The following is a 26401-nucleotide window of genomic DNA, read 5'->3' as shown; positions in this document are numbered from 1 at the left end:
TTCATCATCAGTACGCTTTAGGCAAGCTGCGCTAACCATTTAGCTATACAGCAGGTTAGCGCAGCATGCCTAAAGCGTACTGATGATGAAGGCTTAGCACCCTTCGAAATGGATCTATCTGCGCAGCTATGTCAGGTTGTCTGAAAATTTTTCTACTTACTATTCCAAAAACAAAATACAATTTTTCAAATTTAGAAAAATTAAAAAATAACAATAATTATCATTAGAAAAAAATTATTCTTCTGGCCTTGAGCTCGAATCGAACCTTGAATCTATAAAAAAGTTTTAAGCTAAATCGCAATTTGTATGCTAAACGGACATAAAAAAGCTAAATCTAGCTTGAACAAACTTAAAATGGCAACACTGCTTCTGCAGTTTCACCGTGTGATTCGTGGCTCGAATCTCTGTGAAACATAACGAAATTGCCTGACGATAAATACGTGGCGGTTTTCGAAATGGCACCATCGCAATATGCCAGTAAATGTTTGTTTCTTTTCATCTTCTCTTAAAAAATCAAAAATAATAATTGAATATTCAATTACCGTAAGCCGGTGTTAAACTCATCATTTCTTAAATATTAAAGTTCCTGGGCGACCGAGCTTTGCTCGACAATCTTCCAGTATGCCGCATAACATACTTTGTTCTATATGTCATCATTAATAAAACTCTATTTTTTTATATGTACATACATATATTATATATTTTGACTTACCAATATTTGATTTCCTTAAAAATAGATTTCAAAACCATATCAAACACTAACCGCAAAATGAACTGGAATAAAAAATTTGAAATGGGTAATTCCAGCCTATAGTTACAATTATTGAAATGGAGAACTAAGTTATTTAGGTCGAGTATCTTCATGCACCGAGTTATTAATTACAAACATTTTTTTTAGTTATACGCTATGAAAGTCTCACAATTTTATTACATTCTAAAAACTTTTAAATTTTACGAATGACAACTATCAGTTATGACAACTATCAGTTAATTTAATTAAATTTCAACTTACTTCCCTTACTTACTTACCATGGTGAGATAACTTTTTGCTATGTTGAGAAATCTTTCTAATAGTAATCTGTGAGAAATTGCAATTAGTCATTTCATATTTGCCAAAAATATGCATTTAAATATATTGTGCTAGAATTTGCCTTGATATTGCATTTCAATTTTATTAGCGTGTGCGAAATTAAGAAAATTAAGTCAAACAATGTGTAAGATTTTTTTAGGAAGATTTTTAACTTTAATGTTCTCCTTTAAAGCTTTAATAGAATATGAGTAAGAGTACTATTTCGTCCAGATGGCAACCCTAAATGGCAACCCTACTCAAAAATGTCCCTATTGTGATGCGGAGTAAAATACCTTTCGTTGGAACCCATATCGGCACATCTCATACAATTTTTTAAGCTATTGCATAGATTTTATCGCGGGCTTGGCGACTAAATAAAAAAAAAACCGTAACGGATATTTGTCAAAAAAGGCTCGAAAAGGTTCGAAAAGATTCGTAAAGGTTCGGTGTTAGCAACACGCCAAATACATAAAATTGGATCTCTATCATAAACAGCGGTGGGTACCACTATATTTACACGATTACCAAATTGAGAATGTGTTAGTAAACACGAACGCGCAGCGAGCACGAAAGCAAAATCAATTATTTATTTAGTTTGATTTCAATGCTTGAACGCTAAACACGTGTCACACGCACCCTTTGGTACTCTGTTTAAGCGCGCGTGTGACACTTACGCACGACCGTCGAAATCAAACTAAAAGAGCTGTCGTTGATTTTCCCGAAGTAGCCATTGTGCTATCCCTTATCGTATACATATATGGTCGCTTACAAGCATGGCGCAACGACACAAGGTGGCAGCATGGAACAGCTGATTATAAACTTTTTTTATTTGATTTGATACATCAACTTCCGGTGCAGTGCGATTTTGACATTTGTCCATCGAATTTACAAAAACAAAATAAATGGAATTTTTATTTATGTTTGTAGGTATGTCTCCATGCTGCCACCTTGTATCATTGCGCTATGCTGACAAGCCAACGCAAACAACCGGCGTTGTTTGCCCTAACCCAAATAAGCATGCGTTGCGACAATGTAAAGCATGCGTATAAACGTCAAATCTAAAAGTCACGCAGAACAAAAATTGGAAATCGAGTTAGGTTTTCACGCAGCAAATTCAATTTGAGTTGCTCTCATACAAGTTGTATGTGCATGAGACATTTTTGACAGAAAATGACTTGCGTGCGTTTATATTAGGTTGGCTTGTTAGCAGGTGCTAAGCTCACGCCCACCCCGGATCATAAAGTTAAAGTTAAAGTGAATGTTAAAGTTAAAGTTAAAAATAAAGTTAAAGTTAATGTTAAAGTTAAAGCTAAAGTTAAAAATAAAGTTAAAGTTAAAGTGAAAGTTAAATATTAACTTCTCATTTATTCAATAAAAGTAAAAAAATTTTTTTCTTATCGGTCACCACGCTTAAGAAGGTTAACTTGAATTAATATCAAAGACAAAACTTGAACTAATATCAAAGAAAACAAAATGTTGCATAAATATTATAATTGCATAAGTTGATAATATGCAATAGCTTTACCGCGGCAGTCCCCGAGTGCCACACGTCCTTTTTTTTTATTTCGAATAGGTGGCAACCCTATATGGCAACCCTACTCAAAATTGCCCCTATTGTAATGCGGAGGGAAATACCTTTCGGTTGATATCCATATCGGCATATCTCATGCATTTTTTTTAATTTCGAATAGGTCAAAACCCTAAATGGCAACCATAGTCAAAAATGTCCCTATTGTAATGCGGTGTGAAATGCCTTTCGTTTGATACCCATATCGATATATATCATGAAATTTTTTCAATTTCGAATAGGTGGCAACCTTGTGAAACATTCTGAGTGGCAACACCTAGGTCGAAAGTCTTAGAAGGTGATACGTTATCTCTGTGCCAAATTTTATTTAAATCGGTTGAGCCGTTCCCGAGATCGTTCGGCTATACAAACATACAAATATACAAGAATTGCTAGTTTAAACTTATAAGATATATCTTATATGTATATAAAAATGGGTGCGGTGCAATTACGCCAGGAAAAATAACATAAACATCCTCATTATTCAAGAAAAATATTTGCTAACATATTTTGTGTCCTATACGTTTGTTAAAAGCATGTTGTTAACATTGTTGGAATGCACCAGATTCCAATAAATGAATTATTGTCTTCTTTATTTTTAATGTTCCATGTTGAAGGGTCGACGTATCCTATTCATCGTTATACGATATCGTGTCTGTGTTTTTTTATGGAACAAATAACATCGGCATATTAAACAAAAAATTAACTGCTATCTGTCAGGTTAGAAATTCGAATATTGCATTACATAAAGTTGCAAAAGTGCATTGTGGTGCAGATATACAAGTCATTGTAGCACGAACACCAGACAAACAGAGGATATTTTTAACAAAGTTTCGAGTAAATAAAAGGGAACAAAGTGTCTGGGTAGTCTAGGAGGGACAGCAAAATTCAATCGGCTGAAAAGGCCAGCGTAGTAAATTTTCCAATAACGAGCTTATGGATAAACAATACCCCCAGTATTATTCTCCGATTTTCCAGAGTGGATAAGCTAACAAGAAGAAGCCTACTGGAGGAAGGTGGAGACTTGAGTCCCAATTAAGACCACCTAATGCAAATAACAGAATTTTTTTTTGTACTGACTTAATACGCTTTAAATGATTTTGAGATACAGCGCACCAAGCGCATGAGCAATTCTCAAGTATTGGACGGACCAACGGAGTGTAAAAAATAATAGCGAGGTACAGATAATTGAACTTGTTGGCCCATCTCTTGGCAAATCCAAGTACACCCAATGCAACATTGGCAATAGATGAAATATACATATTAAATCTCAGTTTCGGATCAAAAAGGACACTTAGATCATCAGCAATAGATATACGCTCCAAAGGGAAACCATCTAATACACAAGGTCTCAAAACTGGCTTTATTCGGCGAAATGGCATGTGCTTAGATTCAGAGCCATTTAAAAGTAATAAACTTGTTGTGCACCAAGATTTGAACGAGTCCAAATCGGCTTGAAGAATATCTAAAGAACCCGAATCGGTAGGACAATAAGTGTAACAAAGTTTTACATCATCCGCATATGTTATAGTATGGGAAAGCAAGGTAAAGACCAGAGCTTAGATGACTTCCATGAGTTACACCGGAGGGGCTCCGAACGATTCTGAGAGATTGCACTTGAACAGGCTGCGGTTAGAAAGATATCTTTTCAGCCACATTAAAAGGTGAAACAGAAAGCCCAGTAAATCAAGTTTATGAATGAGTAGCTCATGGTTGAAAGTATTGAATGCTTTGCGGAATCAGTGTAGATGTCATCCTTTAAAAATCCTTAGCATCGTTTAAAATCCTTACGGATTCGATACTATCGGATCTCCGATACTTAAAATTGGTAATGTATCGATACTTTGCATTCAACAACGTGCTCATATCCACCAGAAGGATCACCATTGTTCCCTATGATGATAACTACGATAATGCCAACGGGAGCTTTCATAGAGTCACCATTGTTTCCAACGCTGATTACTACGATAATGGCAATGGGTCCTTCCATAGATTATCTATGCTTCAAAATCAACAAAATTACAATTCATGAGTGATCCCACCAATTGGTTGGGACCAAGCATTGCTTGAAAAATAGAATTCCCCTATTGCAATGTAAACTTCATAGAAATTAAGCACATTGGACCATACGCATTAAAGTAGTTAAGTCTATTTTTTGTTGTGATAACTTCAAAATTATATTGAAATTTCGAAAAAAGCGTTTACTAAGTTTAAGTATTTGTCCCATTATATCGGTTTATCGGTGGCTATTGTAGAGTAGGTTAATTAACTGGTTTATTAATCTGCAGTTACGAGTTAGTTTTGTTTAGGTATATGTAGGTGTACGAAATCATTTAATAATATTTATATGTTTCTTACTTACCCTCATTGTGAATTAGTTCTGATTTAGAGTTGGCGGATAACGAACGAAAAAGAGCCGCTGAATTAGGTCGATAGGTGTCTAGTGATGCTGATAACTCCATCAATGGCTTCATGATTCCTTTTAAATGTTGTAGCTGTTCGCATGCAAAAATCAACCAGGAACAGAAAATAACATCACACAAATTTGAATGAACCATAGAAATGAGTAAATAGTAGAACTGATACGCAAAACTGATTAAGTAAAACATGCCAGAAAAAGCATTCCATGGATAGAATGATTTAATCGGTAAACGTGGAATTTCAACGGTAATAGTGGAGTTTGTCTCCCTGTCGAAAGCAAATTTAACGCTCTCACCAAAGAATGTGATGGTTGTCCATGCTTTAGTAAATGTAAGATTAATATTTAAAAAAATTGAGTATGTTTGTATGTAGTACATCAGCAAACCTACCGACAGCTGAAGCAACCGTAGTAAGCATAACCAAAGTGAATAATTTCCGCATCTTGGCGAGAGCGACTGCGTGGTAACGTGCATCTGATTCGGCAAACAAAGGATGAGAGTTTACTTGATTCCAGATGTTTAAAGTTCTGCAATTAAAATACAGTACGATTTTTAGAATATAACTATTAATCTTAGCAAACAACAAATAAGTAGCACATAGCGAAACTGCTAAAGCACTCTTTAAAATAAGACGAGACAATAAAATACACTGATTTTAATAAAATTCGGTTCGTATGTATGTATGTGGCTTCGCATTGCTCTGTTAATCCAAAACACGATAAAGTTTGGTGGACACTGGACTAAGTTAAAGTATACCAGTAGGGAAAATGATTGCTAAAGCAAAGAGGATATGGATTTAAATAAAATCCAGCAACATGTCTCTTTTAGGGGGAAACTCGCTTGAAAGCATAAAATGCATACCAAAAGTGCTCTCGGGGAAATTTAGCTTGATTGCCTCCTTTGCCTTGCGAATTTTCTAAAGAAACAGTATAGTAGATAGGGGGATTCAGGGGATAGATCCCAACATGGATGGATTATTTATAGTAGTGGTGGGTAAACTAAGCACATTCAAACACTTAGTTTTTTTATGGATGATGGAAAATCAATTTATTTCAAGTTCACATTTTAAATGCTATTAATATATGTATGTTAAAATAGATAAAAATACATTAGATGCATTGACGCATTTTAAATAGATGGTTATAAATCCAGGTTTTTACATTAAGGAAGTGGCGCCGTCTGTTTTATCCGTTAACCTTTAAACAAAAATTTTAATCCATTTACTTTTGAATCGAGTTGTACCAAGAAAACCACTTTCGGGTGCCGAAAAATCTTCCATACTCGCCGTTTTCCGAAATTAAAAGTCCATAAACCTTCTAAACAACTTCCCTTCCAAAAAATCTTTACTAATCCCTTTTACGAAGAAATTATTCTCGTACGACGTTGGCCGAAAATGGATGGAGGTGATGGATTATATTTGTAATTTTGACGTCTATGCTCACTTGTCTTATCCACATGATTTACATTTCAAGAAAATGAAAAGATTATGTGAGTTTTTCTGTCCCAAATTCAATTTATAAATCTTATTATCATTGGTAAATATACAGAGTCGCAAATCTTGGATATGATTGCGTGATGGGTCGCTCCTAACTATGTAGCACATAAACTGTCCTACAAAGAATAAAGTTTTGTCTATCTATAACTGGTAAGAGTTTAATATTGGTTTTTAACTACAAAAGTTATAGTCATTTTAGACTGCAAATGATGATAGCTTCAACAACAATGGGTCAAGTAAATATTTCTTAGTTGTTTTGAAACATTTTACATTTCTGTGCTGCTTTGCAATAACCGCTTAAGTCTTATATTTTAGTTTGCCGCAAATTGATATTTAAGGTTTAAATGCATATTTCAAAAAGTATAAAACATGTACTCAATCAATGGTTGGTGAGTCAGATAGCTTAAAGTAAGATTAACAAAGGCTACAAACTCTTTTTATACTCAGAGTATATTAATTTTGTTCGCATAACGGTAACCCGTAACGGCATAAACTAATCGAGATAGGTATAGACTTATGTATACCAAAATTATCTGGGCGAAAAAATAAATTCATTTCGCCATGACTGTCCGCCCGTTAACAAGATAACTTGAGCAAATTTTGAGATATCTTAATGAAATTTGGTATGTAAGTTTCTGGGCACTCATCTCAGTTCGCTATTTAAAATAAACGAAATCGGACTATAACCACGCCCACTTTTTCGATATGGAAAATTTCGAAAAACCGAAAAAGTGCGACAATTCATTACCAAAACGGATAAAGCGATGAAACTTGGTTGGTGGGTTGACCTTATGACGCAGAATAGAAAATCAGTAAAACTTTGGACAATAGGCGTGCACCGCCCACTTTTAAAGAACGTAATTTAAAAGTTTTGCAAGCCGTAATTTGGCAGCTGGGCATGTAATGTTCGGTTACACCCGAACTTGGCCTTCCTTACTTGTTTTAAACGTATGTGTATAACAAGACATTTTTGCACTTTAATAACTTTGTGGGTTATTGCAAATTTTAAAATATGAACACTTACATTTTACATCGACTTAAGCCTTTATTGCAGATTTTAATTTAAATATCAGCCTAACTTATATCGACACGGGTTTTTATTACAAACAGTAAACGCACAACCCAACGACTCAACTCAAAACGGAAATATACAGTCTCGAGATAGATATTTCATTTGTTAGTTTTATTTAACAACAAGTAAGGAAGGTTAAGTTCGGGTGTAACCGAACATTACATACTCAGTTGAGAGCTATGGTGACAACATAAGGGAAAATAACCATGTAGGAAAATGAACCGAGGGAAACCGTGGAATGTGTTTGTATGACATGTGTATCAAATGAAAGACGTTAAAGAGTTTTTTATGAGGGAGTGGGCCATAGTTCTATAGGTGGATGCCATTTAGGGATATCGCCATAAAGGTGGATCAGGTTTAACTCTAGAATTTGTTTGTACAATATTGGTATCAAAAAAAAGGTGCTAATGAGTATTTTAAAAGGGAGTGGTGGTAGTTGTATAGGTGGTCGCCTTTTCGAGATATTGCCATAAAAGTGGACCAGGGGTGACCCTAGAATTTGTTTGTACAATATGGGTATCAAAAAAAACGGTGCTAATGAGTATTTTAAAAGGGAGTGATCCTTAGTTCCATAGGTGGACGCCGTTTCGAGATATCGCCATAAAGATGGACCAGGGATGACCCTAGAATTTGTTTGTACAATATGGGTATAAAAAAAAAGGTGCTAATGAGTATTTTAAAAGGGAGTGATCCTTAGTTCCATAGGTGGCCGCCGTTTCGAGATATCGCCATAAATGTGGTCCAGGTGGCCCTAGAATTTGTTTGTACGATATGGGTATCAAATTAAAGGTATTAATGAGGGTTTTAAAAGGGAGTGGTGGTAGTTGTATTGGTGGTCGCTTTTTCGAGATATCGCCGTAAAGGTGGACGAGGGGTGACTTTAGAATGCGTTTGTACAATATGGGTATCAAACGAAAGGTGTTAATGAGTATTTTAAAAGGGAGTGGGCCTTAGTTATATAGGTGGACGCCGTTTCGAAATATCGCCATAAAGGTGGACCAGGGGTGACTCTAGGATGTGTTTGTACGATATGGGTATCAAATTAAAGGTATTAATGAGGGTTTTAAAAGGGAGTGGTGGTAGTTGTATAGGTGGTCGCTTTTTCGAGATATCGCCATAGAGGTGGACCAATATGTACAATATGGGTATCAAACGAAAGGTGTTAATGAGTATTTTAAAAGGGAGTGGGCCTTAGTTATATAGGTGGACGCCGTTTCGAAATATCGCCAAAAAGGTGGGCCAGGGGTGACTCTAGGATGTGTTTGTACGATATGGGTATCAAATTAAAGGTATTAATGAGGGTTTTAAAAGGGAGTGGTGGTAGTTGTATAGGTGGTCGCTTTTTCGAGATATCGCCATAGAGGTGGACCAGGGGTGAATCTAGAATGCGTTTGTACAATATGGGTATCAAACGAAAGGTGTTAATGAGTATTTTAAAAGGGAGTGGGCCTTAGTTATATAGGTGGACGCCGTTTCGAAATATCGCCATAAAGGTGGACCAGGGGTGACTCTAGGATGTGTTTGTAAGATATGGGTATCAAATTAAAGGTATTAATAAGGGTTTTAAAAGGGAGTGGTGGTAGTTGTATAGGTGGTCGCCTTTTCGAGATATCGCCATAAAGGTGGACCTGGGGTGACTCTAGAATACGTTTGTACAATATGGGTATCAAACGAAAGGTGTTAATGAGTATTTTAAAAGGGAGTGGGCCTTAGTTCTATAGGTGGACGCCTTTTCGAGATATCGCCATAAAGGTGGACCAGGGGTGACTCTAGAATATGTTTGTACGATATTGGTATCAAATTAAAGGTATTAATGAGCGTTTTAAAAGGGAGTGGTGGTAGTTGTATATGTGAAGGCGTTTTCCAGATATCGACCAAAATGTGGACCAGGGTGACCCAGAACATCATCTGTTGGATACCGCTAATTTATTTATATATGTAATACCTGCCAAGATTTTAAGGGTTTTTTATTTCGCCCTGCAGAACTTTTTCATTTTCTTCTACTTAATATGGTAGGTGTCACAACCATTTTATAAAGTTTTTTCTAAAGTTATATTTCGCGTCAATAAAACAATCCAATTACCTTACCATATTTCATCCCTTTTTTCGTATTTGGTATAGAATTATGGCATTTTTTTAATTTTTCGTAATTTTCGATATCGAAAAAGTGGGCGTGGTCATAGTCGGATTTCGTTAATTTTTTATACCAAGATAAAGTGAGTTCAGATAAGTACGTGAACTGAGTTTAGTAAAGATATATCGATTTTTGCTCAAGTTATCGTGTTAACGGCCATGCGGAAGGACAGACGGACGACTGTGTATAAAAACTGGGCGTGACATCAACCGATTTCGCCCATTTTCACAGAAAACAGTTACCGCCATAAAATCTATGCCCCTACCAAATTTCAAAAGGATTGGTTAATTTTTGTTCGACTTATGGCGTTAAAAGTATCCTAGACAAATTAAATGAAAAAGGGCGGAGCCACGCCCATTTTTAAATTTTCTTTTATTTTTGTATTTTGTTGCACCATATCATTACTGGAGTTGAATCTTGACATAATTTACTTATATACTGTAAAGATATTAAATTTTTTGTTAAAATTTTACTTTAAAAAAATTTTTTTTTTAAAAGTGGGCGTGGTCCTTCTCCGATTTTGCTAATTTTTATTAAGCGTACATATAGTAATAAGAGTAACGTTCCTGCCAAATTTCATCATGATATCTTCAACGACTGCCAAATTACAGCTTGCAAAATTTTAAATTACCTTCTTTTAAAAGTAGGCGGTGCCACGCCCATTGTCCAAAATTTTACTAATTTTCTATTTTGCGTCATAAGTTCAACTCATCTACCAAGTTTCGTCGCTTTATCGGTCTTTTGTAATGAATTATCGCACTTTTTCGGTTTTTCGAAATTTTCGATATCGAAAAAGTGGGCGTGGTTATAGTCCGATATCGTTCATTTTAAATGGCGATCTGAGATGAGTGCTCAGGAACCTACATACCAAACTTCATCAAGATACCTCAAAATTTACTCAAGTTATCGTGTTAACGGACGGACGGACGGATGGACGGACGGACGGACATGGCTCAATCAAATTTTTTTTCGATCCTGATTATTTTGATATATGGAAGTCTATATCTATCTCGATTCCTTTATATATGTACAACCAACCGTTATTCAATCAAACTTAATATACTCTGTAAGCTCTGCTCAACTGAGTATAATAAATACAATTTTTAACATAAAAACTCACTCCATAAATTAAAAAAAGTAAAGGAAAAATTCGGGGTAATTACACTCATATCTGAGTTTATATCTAAGTACCTGGGCGACAGAGCTTTGCTCGGCAATCTGCGAGTATGCCGCATAACATACTTTGTTCTACATGCTATGATTAATCAAACTCTACTTTTTTATATGTAAATATATTAATTATTATCAATTTTTGTTGTTATATCGGCCTACTGATTTGTAAGATCGCGGGTTCGAATCGAGCTCAAGGCCTAACAATAATTTTTTATCATTATTATTGTTATGATAAATTTTTTCTTAATTGAAAAAATTTTTAAATTAGAATAGAAGAAAGAAAAAATTTTAGACAACTGCCAAAGCTCGTTGTATAGATCCATTTCGGGAACTGCTAAATTCCTTCTTCGCAACGTTTAGGCGCCGCTGCTATAACCATTCAGCCATCACAGCGGTTTTTTGTTTGTCTTCATTAATCCTACTTCTATTCTGGTTCGTGCCAACTGATATTCACAACACTGCGACATCTGTTGCAGAATGGATGTGAAAATTGGACTTGTTTGATGGCAATGCTGCCATAGTGTCATATTTTATTGACACTTTTTCCCCGTGCTCTGGGATGTATTAACAATTTTCGTTGTTATATCGGCCTACTGATTTATAAGATCGCGGGTTCGAATCGAGCTCAAGGCCTAACAATAATGTTTTATCATTATTATTGTTATGATACATTTTTTCTTAATTGAAAAAATTTTTAAATTAGAATAGAAGAAAGAAAAAATTTTAGACAACTGCCAAAGCTCGTTGTATAGATCCATTTCGGGAACTGCTAAATTCCTTCATCGGCAACGTTTAGGCGCCGCTGCTATAACCATTCAGCCATCACAGCGGTTTTTTGTTTGTCTTCATTAATCCTACTTCTATTCTGGTTCGTGCCAATTGATATTCACAACACTGCGACATCTGTTGCAGAATGGATGTGAAAATTGGACTTGTTTGATGGCAATGCTGCCATAGTGTCATATTTTATTGACACTTTTTCCCCGTGCTCTGGGATGTATTAACAATTTTTGTTGTTATATCGGCCTACTGATTTGTAAGATCGCGGGTTCGAATCTAGCTGAAGGCCTAACAATAATTTTTTATCATTATTATTGTTATGATAAATTTTTTCTTAATTGAAAAAATTTTTAAATTAGAATAGAAGAAAAAAAAAATTTTAGACAACTGCCAAAGCTCGTTGTATAGATCCATTTCGGGAACTGCTAAATTCCTTCATCGGCAACGTTTAGGCGCCGCTGCTATAACCATTCAGCCATCACAGCGGTTTTTTGTTTGTCTTCATTAATCCTACTTCTATTCTGGTTCGTGCCAATTGATATTCACAACACTGCGACATCTGTTGCAAAATGGATGTGAAAATTGGACTTGTTTGATGGCAATGCTGCCATAGTGTCATATTTTATTGACTCTTTTTCCCCGTGCTCTGGGAAGTATTAACAATTTTTGTTGTTATATCGGCCTACTGATTTGTAAGATCGCGTGTTCGAATCGAGCTCAAGGCCTAACAATAATTTTTTATCATTATTATTGTTATGATAAATTTTTTCTTAATTGAAAAAATTTTTTAATTAGAATAGAAGAAAGAAAAAATGTTAGACAACTGCCAAAGCTCGTAGTATAGATCCATTTCGGGAACTGCTAAATTCCTTCATCGGCAACGTTTAGGCGCCGCTGCTATAACCATTCAGCCATCACAGCGGTTTTTTGTTTGTCTTCATTAATCCTACTTCTATTCTGGTTCGTGCCAATTGATATTCACAACACTGCGACATCTGTTGCAGAATGGATGTGAAAATTGGACTTGTTTGATGGCAATGCTGCCAAAGTGTCATATTTTATTGACACTTTTTCCCCGTGCTCTGGGATGTATTAACAATTTTTGTTGTTATATCGGCCTACTGATTTGTAAGATCGCGTGTTCGAATCGAGCTCAAGGCCTAACACTAATTTTTTATCATTATTATTGTTATGATAAATTTTTTCTTAATTGAAAAAATTTTTAAATTAGAATAGAAGAAAGAAAACATTTTAGACAACTGCCAAAGCTCGTTGTATAGATCCATTTCGGGAACTGCTAAATTCCTTCATCGGAAACGTTTAGGCGCCGCTGCTATAACCATTCAGCCATCACAGCGGTTTTTTGTTTGTCTTCATTAATCCTACTTCTATTCTGGTTCGTGCCAATTGATATTCACAACACTGCGACATCTGTTGCAGAATGGATGTGAAAACTGGACTTGTTTGATGGCAATGCTGCCATAGTGTCATATTTTATTGACACTTTTTTCCCCGTGCTCTGGAATCAGCATTGCCATCAAACAAGTCCAATTTTCACATCCATTCTGCAACAGATGTCGCAGTGTCGTGAATATCAATTGGCACGAACCAGAATAGAAGTAGGATTAATGAAGACAAACAAAAAACCGCTGTGATGGCTGAATGGTTATAGCAGCGGCGCTTAAACGTTGCCGATGAAGGAATTTAGCAGTTCCCGAAATGGATCTATACAACGAGCTTAGGCAGTTGTCTAAAATTTTTTCTTTGTTCTATTCTAAGTTAAAAATTTTTTCAATTAAGAAAAAATTTATCATAACAATAATAATGATAAATGAATGAATGAATAATTTTTTATCATTATTATTGTTATGATAAATTTTTTCTTAATTGAAAAAATTTTTAAATTAGAATAGAAGAAAGAAAACATTTAAGACAACTGCCAGAGCTCGTTGTATAGATCCATTTCGGGAACTGCTAAACTCCTTCATCGGCAACGTTTAGACGCCGCTGCTATAACCATTCAGCCATCACAGCGGTTTTTTGTTTGTCTTCATTAATCCTACTTCTATTCTGGTTCGTGCCAATTGATATTCACAACACTGCGACATCTGTTGCAGAATGGATGTGAAAATTGGACTTGTTTGATGGCAATGCTGCCATAGTGTCATATTTTATTGACACTTTTTTCCCCGTGCTCTGGGATCAGCATTGCCACCGCTGTGATGGCTGAATGGTTATAGCAGCGGCGCCTAAACGTTGCCGATGAAGGAATTTAGCAGTTCCCGAAATGGATCTATACAACGAGCTTTGGCAGTTGTCTAAAAATTTTTCTTTCTTCTATTCTAATTTAAAAATTTTTTCTATTAAGAAAAAATTTATCATAACAATAATAATGATAAAAAATTATTGTTAGGCCTTGAGCTCGATTCGAACCCGCGATCTTACAAATCAGTAGGCCGATATAACAACAAAAATTGTTAATACATCCCATGGCACGGCGAAAAAGTGTCAATAAAATATGACACTATGGCAGCATTGCCATCAAACAAGTCCAATTTTCACATCCATTCTGCAACAGATGTCGCAGTGTTGTGAATATCAATTGGCACGAACCCGAATAGAAGTAGGATTAATGAAGACAAACAAAAAACCGCTGTTATGGCTGAATGGTTATAGCAGCGGCGCCTAAACGTTGCCGATGAAGGAATTTAGCAGTTCCCGAAATGGTTCTATACAACGAGCTTTGGCAGTTGTCTAAAATTTTTTCTTTCTTCTATTCTAATTTAAAAATTGTTTCAATTAAGAAAAAATTTATCATAACAATAATAATGATAAAAAATTATTGTTAGGCCTTGAGCTCGATTCGAACCCGCGATCTTACAAATCAGTAGGCCGATATAACAACAAAAATTGTTAATACATCCCAGAGCACGGGGAAAAAGTGTCAATAAAATATGACACTATGGCAGCATTGCCATCAAACAAGTCCAATTTTCACATCCATTCTGTAACAGATGTCGCAGTGTCGTGAATATCAATTGGCACGAACCAGAATAGAAGTAGGATTAATGAAGACAAACAAAAAACTGCTGTGATGGCTGAATGGTTATAGCAGCGGCGCCTAAACGTTGCCGATGAAGGAACTTAGCAGTTCCCGAAATGGATCTATACAAATAGCTTTGGCAGTTGTCTAAAATTTTTTCTTTCTTCTATTCTAATTTAAAAATTTTTTCAATTAAGAAAAAATTTATCATAACAATAATAATGATAAAAAATTATTGTTAGGCCTTGAGCTCGATTCGAACCCACGATCTTACAAATCAGTAGGCCGGTATAACAACAAAAATTGTTAATACAGCCCAGAGCACGGGGAAAAAGTGTCAATAAAATATGACACTATGGCAGCATTGCCATCAAACAAGTCCAATTTTCACATCCATTCTGCAACAGACGTCGCAGTGTTGTGAATATCAATTGGCACGAACCAGAATAGAAGTAGGATTAATGAAGACAAACAAAAAACCGCTGTGATGGCTGAATGGTTATGGCAGCGGCGCCTAAACGTGCCGATGAAGGAATTTAGCAGTTCCCGAAATGGATCTATACAACGATCTTTGGCAGTTGTCTAAAATTTTTTCTTTCTCCTATTCTAATTTAAAAATTTTTTCAATTAAGAAAAAATTTATCATAACAATAATAATGATAAAAAATTATTGTTAGGCCTTGAGCTCGATTCGAACCCGCGATCTTACAAATCAGTAGGCCGATATAACAACAAAAATTGTTAATACATCCCAGAGCACTGGGAAAAAGTGTCAATAAAATATGACACTATGGCAGCATTGCCATCAAACAAGTCCAATTTTCACATCCATTCTGTAACAGATGTCGCAGTGTTGTGAATATCAATTGGCACGAACCGGAATAGAAGTAGGATTAATGAAGACAAACAAAAAACCGCTGTGATGGCTGAATGGTTATAGCAGCAGCGCCTAAACGTTGCCGATGAAGGAATTTAGCAGTTCCCGAAATGGATCTATACAACGAGCTTTGGCAGTTGTCTAAAATTTTTTCTTTCTTCTATTCTAATTTAAAAATTTTTTCAATTAAGGAAAAAATTTATCATAACAATAATAATGATAAAAAATTATTGTTAGGCCTTGAGCTCGATTCGAACCCGCGATCTTATTAATTATTATATTAATTTGCTGTCTTCACGACCAACTTTATTATTTTTGTATAATGTATATTTTACAAGTTATATTATATTAAATAATTATAAATAGAAAACGAGTAAATTATAAAAAACAAAAATCATAGACCGTATAGCCGACTATTTCAAAATCCATGACGGTTTATCATCAGCGATCCACACATTGAAGGCTTGACGTTTTAACGCATCAGGCCATCAATGCACTTTGCAAGTTTCTATTTATAACTCGTTTTCTACTCTTTGTTGTTTATATTCTTCACCATCGTCAATTGAGTGCGCCAATCAGGTGCTATTATCTCTTTAGACGAGGATTTTTGTTGCAGCCCTTATGGTTTTCCTTCAAGCTCTTGCTTTTGCTAGGATTCCAAGGTGCTTTATCCGTAGACTGAAAGCATATAATTTTATGTTTTGGTTTTATTGGTCTGTAAATAATTAATTATTATATTAATTTGTTGTCTTCAAGACCAACTTTATTATTTTTATAAAATGTATATTTTACAAGTTATATTATATTAAATAATTACACATAGGTAGGTGAAATGGCTGCGACCCTGGTCGCCCAAGTAGCTATTTAAAGCCGTTTTGATACCATGTAACTCGTCTAAAAACCTACGGTATGTTACGGTCAATGTATTACAACCAGCCAGAGTTGTTGACAAAATAAAGAATATTCCAGATTGCTATAACAGATAACCCTCTGAGGTCTTCTAGAAACGGGGTTCCAAGGAACCTTAGCCGGGCTCTAGCTAGATCCGGGCATTTACACATAAAGTGTTCTACTGTCTCCCTGGAATTTGGATATTTGCAGCTTCGGCAGTACTCTTTATACGGAATGCCCATCTTTTCCGCATGCGTACCTACTGCCCAATGACCGGTGCAGACTGCTATCAGTTTGCGTGTGTTAGTCCTGGATTTGTTCAGAAGACTTCCCGTCCTCTTTCCATCATAGCTTGGCCAAATGGATTTTGATATCGCATAGGTGGTGATGTTATTCCACTTTGTTTGTGCTTTTTTCAAGTAGAAGCTTTGGATATTCCCCTTGGCTACTGCTAAGGGTATACCTACTTCGACACTGGTTATTTCCTCGTTCATCTCCGATGAGCCCCTGTGTGCTAGCTCGTCGGCCTTCTCGTTACCCTCTATCCCCCTATGATAACGCTTAATTCTAGATTGGTGGATAACTGGGATATGAGTCGCTTACAAGCCCACACTAATTTTGAGTTAATGTGTGGCGAGGAAAGCGCTTTTATCGCTGCTTGGCTATCCGACAGGATGCAAACTTTACCAGCTACATTCAAGCCCTCCAGTGATTTGCAGGCTTGCCAAATCGCGAGGATTTCTGCTTGAAACACACTGCAGTGCGATGATGCAGACAAATCTAGGGACTCAGAGAAGACTCCGGCCCCCACTCCCGATTCCATCATAGAGCCGTCAGTGTAGATTTGGATGTCGTCGACCCTTATGCCCGGGTTTCTCTTAAACTAGTTCCTGCTGGAAATGGCGGTATTACAACCGTACTCAAACTTCAGTTTGCGAGGGTAGTAATCAGTCTCGGTACTCCATGTACCATCCGGAAGTTTCTTTAGGATACTGCTATGCCCTTGCTGAGTATCCTTCCAACACCCAGACTCTCTGAGTCTCAGTGCAGTTTGTGACGATGTACAAAGTATATGTAAGTCGATCGGAAGCAGGTGCAAAATGGGGTCTAAAGCAAATGTGAGGCAAGTGCGTCCGGCCCCTATGGCACCAACGCACGCAGTGCGCTGGACTTTTTGCAGGCCTGCCGTACCCGCTCTTCGATGCATAGTTTCCAATTCAACTTGCTGTCAATTGTTAGTCCAAGATACTTGGTACTCGATGACAGGGTTAGTTGCTGGCCGTTTAAGAGTGGTCGTCTGAAGGGAGGTGGCTTGTACTTCCTCGTGAAGAGAAGCAGGTCCGTCTTGTCGGGATTTAACCTCAGGCCACATCCCTGTGCCCACCTGCTGAGTTTAGCCAAGGCTCTTTCCATGATTTCGCTTATTACGGAGAAAGGACCAGAGACCAAGATCGCCACGTCGTCGGCATACGCCACGATCTTAACCCCCCTGCGTTAAGTTTTCCTAGGATTTCATTTATGGTGATCAACCAAAGCAGAGGTGAAAGCACTCCACCCCCCCCCCCCCCCCTCCCTGTGGTGTGCTCTGCATACCTGCTTGCCAACACTAGCGCCGCCTATCTCTGCTGTTATTACGCGGTTGCGGAGCAGGGTTGAAATCCAAAGCCGTAGTGGCTCTTCAACCCCTGCCCTACCGAGGGCAGCCTAAATCGCTTCGGCTTTTACATTGTTAAACGCGCCTTTCACATCAACAAACGCAGCCAGAGTGAACTGCTTGTGATGAAGGGAGTTTTCCACAATTCGAACTACCTCATGTAGCGCGATTTCCCTCTCAGGTACGCGTGCTGTGCCGTGGAAAGTGGAGCCTCGCCTAGAAGCTCCCGTATATGTAAGTATATCTAGTAGCCTTTCCAACGTTTTCAGAACAAAGGACGTGAGACTTATTGGCCGAAAGTCTTTGGCTACTTCATGCCCCCTTTTGCCGGCCTTAGGGATGAAAACCACCCTTGTTTTCGTCCACGAGACCGGAATGTGATTGAGACGAATGCATGCCTCGAAGATCTCCTTTAGTTCCTTAACCAAAGATTTCTGAGTCTTCTGCAGCATAATAGGTAGAATACCATCCACGCCCGGTTATTTATATGGAGAGAAGCTATCTATTGCCCATGCAATTTTCTTCTCCGCTAAAAGAATGTCTATGAGGCCAACAGGTACTTCCTGATGTGTCATCTCTGTATCGCGTACTCCCTCCCCCGATCCATCCGGGAAGTGAGCATCTACAAGGAGCTTAGAGTCTCTGACGGTGGTAAAGAATATAAACAACAAAGAATATAAATAACAAAGAGTAGAAAACGAGTTATAAATAGAAACTTGCAAAGAGCATTGATGGCCTGATGCGTTAAAACGTCAAGCTTTCAATGTGTGGATCGCTGATGATAAACCATCATGGGTTTTGAAATAGTCGGCTATACGGTCTATGAACATTGTTTTTTCTAATTTATTCGTTTTCTATTTATAATTATTTAATGATCATATGTATTTAATTAGCGAGCTTTGCTCATATTGCTTTATACAATGGCTTTTGTAATTGATATTAGAGAAAAATTGTAAGTTTTACAAACGGCGATGGTTACTAGGACATGTTTCTGAATTTCACTTCTTCATCAGCTAGCTTTTCGGGAGCTGAACGTTGAACGCGAATCTCCAACATTCAGTGCCTTTAGCTGTTAAGCCATATGAATGTCCCGTTGTTCGCTGTACAATTGGTCTCTAAGAGTTGCCTTTTTGTTTATATCCCTTTTGATCACCATGTAGGCACATACACTCTGTATGTAGTTTATTCCTAATGGTGTGGATATGATTTTTAGGCGCGCTTTTGAAAGCTTAGTAACATTTGTTCGGATTTTTACAGTATTTGTTTTTTAATACTTCCGCTGTACTATTATATAAATATGATCATATGTATTTAATTAGCGGGCTTTGCTCATATTGCTTTATACAATGGTTTTTGTAATTGATATTAGAGAAAAATTGTAAGTTTTACAAACGGCGATGGTTACTAGGAAATGTTTCTGAATTTCACTTCTTCATCAGCTAGCTTTTCGGGAGCTGAACGTTGAACTCGAATCTCCAACATTCATATCAGTGCAAAGTGCCTTTAGCTGCTAAGCCATATGAATGTCCCGTTGTTCGCTGTACAATTGGTCTCTAAGAGTTTCCTTTTTGTTTATATTCCTTTTGATCACCATGTAGGCACATACACTCTGTATGTAGTTTATTCCTAATGGTGTGGATATGATTTTTAGGCGCGCTTTTGAAAGCTTAGTAACATTTGTTCGGAGTTTTACAGTATTTGTTTTTAATACTCCCGCTGTTACTATTATATCAATATGATCATATGTATTTAATTAGCGTACTTTGCTCATATTGCTTAATACAATGGTTTTTGTAATTGATATTAGAGAAAAACTGTAAGTTTACAAACGGCAATGGTTACTAGGAGATTCGAGTTTAACGCTCAGCTCCCGAAAAGCTAGCTGATGATGAAGTGAAATTCAGAAACATGTCTTAGTAACCATCGCCGTTTGTAAAACCTACAACTTTTCTCTAATATAATTATTTAATATAATATAACTTGCAAAATATACATTTTACAAAAATAATAAAGTTGGTCTTGAAGACAACAAATTAGTATAATAAGTAATTATTTACAGACCAATAAAACCAAAAAATTAACATTATATACTTTCAGTCTACGGAAAAAGCACCTTGGAATCCTAGCAAAACAAGAGCTTGAAGGAAAACCATATGGGCTGCAACAAAAATCCTCGTTTAAAGAGATAATAGCACCTCATTGGCACACTCAATTGACGGTGGTAGAGAATATAAACAACAAAGAATAGAAAACGGGTTATAATAGAAACTTGCAAAGTGCATTGATTGCCTGATGCGTTATAACATCAAGCCTTCAATGTGTGGATCGCTGATAAGAAAAATTCGGGGTAATTCTCTCATTCCTAGATTCCTCTGCATCATTCAGACTCCATCGCACTGCAGCGTGTTTGAAGCAAAAATCCTCGCGATTTAGCAAGCCTGCAAATCACTGAAGGGTTTGCATGTAGCTGGTAAAGTTTGCATCCTGTCGGATAGCCAAGCAGCGATAAAAGCGCTTTCCTCGCCAGAGATTAACTCAAAATTAGTGTGGGCTTGTAAGTGACTTATATCCCAGTTATCCACCAATCTAGAATTACGCTTTATCTGGGTCCCGGGTCATAGGGGGATAGAGGGTAACGAGAAGGCCGACGAGCTAGCACGCAGGGGCTCATCGGAGATGAACGAAGAAATAACCAGTGTCGAAGTAGGTATACCCTTAGCAGTAGCCAAGGGGAATATCCAAAGCTTCTACTTGAAGAAAGCACAAACAAAGTGGAATAACATCACCACCTGTGCGATATCACAATCCATTTGGCCAAACTATAATGGAAAGAGGACGAAAAGTCTTTTGAACAAATACAGGGCTAACACACGCAAAGTGATCGCAGTCTGCACCGGTCATTGGGCAGTAGGTACGCATGCGGAAAAGATGGGCATTCCGTATAAAGGGTACGGCCGAAACTGCAAATATCCAAATGCCAGGGAGACAGTAGGACACTATATGTGTAAATGCCCGGCTCTAGCTAGAGTCCGGCTAAGGTTCCTTGGAACCCCGTTTCTAGAACACCTCAGAGGGTTATCTGTGATAGCATCTCGAATATTCTTAATTTTATCAACAACTCTGGCTGGTTGTAATACATTGACCGTAACATACCGTAGGTTTTTAGACGAGTTACATGGCATCAAAACGGCTTTAAATAGCAACTTGGGCGACCAAGGTCGCAGCCATTTCACCTACCTATGTATAATTAATTAATATAATATAACTTGTAAAATATACATTTTACAAAAATAATAAAGTTGGTCTTGAAGACAACAAATTAATATAATAAAAATTATTATCAGACCAATAAAACCAAAACATAAAATTACATATATATTTTCAGTCTACGGAAAAAGCACCTTGGAATCCTAGTAAAAGCAAGAGCTTGAAGGAAAACCATATGGGCTGCAACAAAAATCCTCGTATAAAGAGATAAAGCACCTGATTGGCGCACTCAATTGACGATGGTAAAGAATATAAACAACAAAGAGTAGAAAACGAGTTATAAATATAAACTTGCAAAGTGCATTGATAGCCTGATGCGTTAAAACGTCGAGCTTTCAATATGTGGATCGCTGATGATAAACCGTCGTGGGTTTTGAAATAGTCGGCTATACGGTCTATGAACTTTTTTTTTCTAATTTACTCGTTTTCTATGTATAATTATTTAATGTAATATAACTTGTAATATATACATTTTACAAAAATAATAAAGTTGGTCATTAATACAACAAATTAATATAATAATTAATTATTTACAGACCAATAAAACCAAAACGTAACATCATATACTTTCAGTCCACGGAAAAAGCACCATGAGATCCTAGCAAAAGCAAGAGCTTGAAGGAAAACCATATGGGCTGAAACAAAAATCTTCGTCTAAAGAGATAAAGCACCTGATTGGCGCACTCAATTGACGATGGTAAAGAATATAAACAACAAAGAGTAGAAAACGAGTTATAAATAGAAATGATGCGTTAAAACGTCAAGCCTTCAATGTGTGGATCGCTGATGATAAACCGTCATGGGGTTTGAAATAGTCGGCTATACGGTCTATGATCTTTGTTTTTTCTAATTTACTCGTTTTCTATTTATAATTATTTAATATAATATAACTTGTAAAATATGCATTTTACAAAAATAATAAAGTTGGTCTTGAAGACAACAAATTAATATAATAAGTTTAATGCGACTAAATCGAATATCACGGAGGTGTTTGCTTGTGCTGTTTGGGGTGCACGCTGAGTTTTCACGATTAATAATTAATAATAAACCAAAAAAATACTAGAAAACCAATAAGAGTAAAAACAACAAAATCAAAAAAAAAAAAAACAAAAGTGACATTATTAATAAATCTTTTAAATACATAGTTGCCCCCAATAGCTTAAAATACTGAATCACGAACTGTGTACTATGCAAGGTTAAGATTGATAGCTTTGATCCAACTAAAGTTGTTTGTGTAGAATGCAATCTCATTTTTCACGGCTTATGTGTCAAAATAACTACAGCGGAGATCGAATATATGAAAGCCTCGAATGCTAAGTATCGGTGCGATTCGTGCTCATCTGCGCGCCGAAGCTCTTTACACCGAGATGCTTTGCCACCAACTCAGATTTTACAACAACAATTTAAACCCACAAATGTCAACCTGCAGAAAAATAGTTAGCCAAAAACACCAGGCACAACCGGTTTTCCAAATGATCTGCAACAACAACAACATAACACTGTGCAGCGCAATGCTGATAACATGTCTGTCAGCAAAAACTCGGAAAACGAAAATACAGTAAATAGCGTGGAGAGTGATAATGTAATAACTCTTGAACTCTTGTACAAAGAGATCATTAACCTCAAAGCAATTGACACTGACTTTTTGGCGACAATAAATAGTCTAAAAGGGGAGAATGATGCGTTATAAGAGAGAGTCGCTAAGCTGGAACATAAGCTGAATTGGAGTGAGCAGAAACACATGGAGAGGGACATTGAAATTGTAGGTTTGCCCAACTTAACTTTCGATAAAATTGACGAATGTCTTGAACAATTAGTTGTGAGAGCGGTAGGGGTTTCTGTGTCGCCTGGCCAAATCGTAAGGCGATATATAAAAACGGTCAATGGCTCTTCGTCTTCACCACGTAAAGTGCTCTGTGTTCGGTTCTCTTCAATGGAAGTAAAGCGCAAAGTAATGAGTACAAAATCTTAGGCCAAGAATAAACTAACTACCGGATTGTTTTCAGGGACCAACAATAAACAAAAAATTTACATAAATAATAGCTTAACTAATTACAATAGAGCTTTGTATGCTGCTGTTAGCAAAATTAAAAAGGAAAAGGGTTATAAATATGTATGGTTTAGCAATTCAAGTATAATGCTAAAAATTTGGTGAGCGGGTGTATTTGGGTGTCAGATTAGACATTTGTCGGAACCGGCCGAATCGGACCACTATAGCATATATCCTCCATACCTTTCTAAATAAGTTGTTAAATTGTTGAAATTATAAATTTTGTTTATAGATTTATTCAAAACTTCAGACTGTCCAAAGAAGCGTTCATGGACTTGTTGTCCAGTACAGATGAACTGCTTCAGCAATGCACAAGAGCCAAGCATATTCCTAATATTCTAAAATAGGCAACAGTTCTCCGATTTTGTGCTCGGGGTTCCTACCAACTGAGCATTGGAAACGAAAATGCATTCGTACTTGCCCAGCCGAATGTGTCTGTGGTGCTAACAGAGGTGTTGAATGTCTTGGAAAATTTTATTTGTGAAAGATGGATAAAATTCAATTATGAAGAGGCTGAGCTACATCAATCAAAGTTGCATTTCTATAATATTAGCAGAATTCCAGGGATTATTGGATGTGTTGATGGCACAGACATTAAAATTGTTGCTCCCAAAAAATAATTACAGAATTTATATTACAACAGAAAAGGATTCTACAGCCTTAATGCTATGATTGTAAGTATACCATTTTGATATTAGTTTCAGGTTGTAAATACATAAGTTTACATCTTTATACAAATATTTTTTAGGTTTGTGACCATTCTATGACTATACGATACATAAATGCAAAATATCCGGGAGCAACACATGATTCACATGGCGACCACCGTGGTGTGATGGTAGCGTGCTCCGCCTATCACACCGTATGCCCTGGGTTCAACTCCCGGGCAAAGCAACATCAAAATTTTAGAAATAAGATTTTTCAATTAGAAGAAAATTTTTCTAAGCGGGGTCGCCCCTCGGCAGTGTCTGGCAAGCGCTCCGATTGTATTTCTGCCATGAAAAGCTCTCAGTGAAAACTCATCTGCCTTGCAGATGCCGTTCGGAGTCGGCATAAAACATGTAGGTCCCGTCCGGCCAATTTGTAGGGAAAAATCAAGAGGAGCACGACGCAAATTGGAAGAGAAGCTCGGCCTTAGATCTCTTCGGAGGTTATCGCGCCTTACATTTATTTATTTTTAACACATGATTCTTGTGTGTTCAATATGTCGGCCTTGAAATCACATTTGGAACAGGCAAGAGCCCTTCACTACACACCAGAAAAACCAATACAAATTATAAACGTGTGTGCGGCTTTGCACAATACAAATTTCTGTAGAAGAGTTATCTAATGAAGATGACTACCATGATATCCCATTCGCCGAAATTGAATGCACAACCAACTCGGAAGCAGAAGAAATCAGAAACTAAATATTGCGAGTTTTGTAGATACTTCATTTTATTGAAATAAAAATTCATATACATGTATATATATAAAAAAATATTTGGTAAATTCATTATGGTTCTTAGAAGCTAAAGATTTTCAGTTTTCAAAATACAGTCTTAAATTTTATTATAAATTTGGTATAAAAAATATCACTTCAGTTTCATATGTATGTTAAAAAAAAAAAAAATCAGGTATTGTTCAGCACTTAAAGCATACATTTCTGATGGCCTTATTTTTTTATTTGGCTTTTATACAACTCCAGCTTTTCTTGTTTCAATTTAAAAAAATCACGTTTATAATAGTACTCCAAGCTATACGTTCTCTTTCAGCATCTCTTCTTAAACATTTTTTGATTTGCTGTCTGCTCTTGCAATAGTTTGAGCCTATCGTTTTTGCTGCACTTCTTCGATTTGCTTTTCGTGGCCTCTCCTCATCAAGTGCACCACTTTGTCCACTTACTTCCAAATTCTCATCCGATTCCAAGTTATCACTATATAATCGCTCCACAATCATATCCTTCACATTCTTCATTCGCATTAGTACTAAGGCCATGCTCTTGTCCAGGTGGATCTACACTGGTCTGAAGACTTAACAAACCCGTTATAGACTCTTCTGAATGCGTAAAGATATTTAACCTGGTTGGTCCACCACCAGTTGCACGGTATTCCACTATGTTCTCCGACATTTTTGTTTTTGTTTTTGACTTCATGTCAGCACACACCTGAGACGACAAAAATAAAGTTGTATTATACAGAATTGACTTCTGTGGTTTCTTTAGTTCACCTTAATCCACTTTTTCGTCGTTCTTACTGGTGGTCCTAAACAGTTCAGCTCCACTGTTATATCATCCCACTTTTTTGTCACCTGAACCTTTGTGCAATTTAATTTTGCTATATGGGAATTTTTTTCCATAATTGAAACCAGTCTTTCAAGCTGTTGTTTTGTACTCACGAACTTGGACCTATATAAAATTAATTCAAATAGTTTAAAATTACTACTAGGGTAGTAAAAATTAGAACATAAATACAAAAAACTTACAATTTAAACAATTCTTTTTCTATTCGATACAGCGTCGACAACAAATTTATATTCGCTACAAAATTCGGTACACAACGAAAATTTCGACAGAGATGAGGTGTCATAATACCAACTTCTAATTCGATTTTCGATGTTCGATAGCCAACGAAGATCGAAGATCGAAAGATGCTCATAATAGGGGCCTATATCTCATACAACCGATTGTTCAGATAAGAAACTTTGCGCAATTTCTGCCCCGTTTTAACAGCTAGAAGCTTCAACTTTCACCGAATGCTTACGTATATGGCATATATTTTGTGTGTGAAAAAATCATAGAGATCGGTTGTATATATAGTATATATCTCATACAACCGATTGTTCAGATAAGAAACTTTTCGCAATTTCTACCCCATTTTAACAGCTATAAGCTTCAAATTTCATCGATTGCTTACGTATATAGTATTCAT

At 36.6% G+C, this 26401-nt stretch overlaps 1 protein-coding gene across 9 annotated transcripts in view; it reads right to left on the bottom strand.

Annotated features, from left to right (window-relative positions):
* Orco (odorant receptor co-receptor) overlaps positions 1-26401 on the bottom strand; it is a 1419553-nt gene that overhangs the window by 1013670 nt on the left and 379482 nt on the right. For all 9 annotated transcript variants that reach the window (XM_067759839.1, XM_067759840.1, XM_067759838.1 and 6 more), the window contains 2 exons: positions 5447-5583; positions 4999-5376 (listed from right to left, as the gene is read on the bottom strand). In XM_067759839.1, coding sequence (XP_067615940.1) covers positions 4999-5376; positions 5447-5583 — 515 coding nt within the window. The remainder of the gene's footprint in view (positions 1-4998; positions 5377-5446; positions 5584-26401) is intronic.

Source organism: Eurosta solidaginis, chromosome 1 (assembly GCF_040869045.1).
Source record: "Eurosta solidaginis isolate ZX-2024a chromosome 1, ASM4086904v1, whole genome shotgun sequence".
Taxonomy (NCBI): Eukaryota; Metazoa; Arthropoda; class Insecta; order Diptera; family Tephritidae; genus Eurosta; species Eurosta solidaginis.
This window is presented reverse-complemented; position numbering and strand designations above follow the sequence as displayed.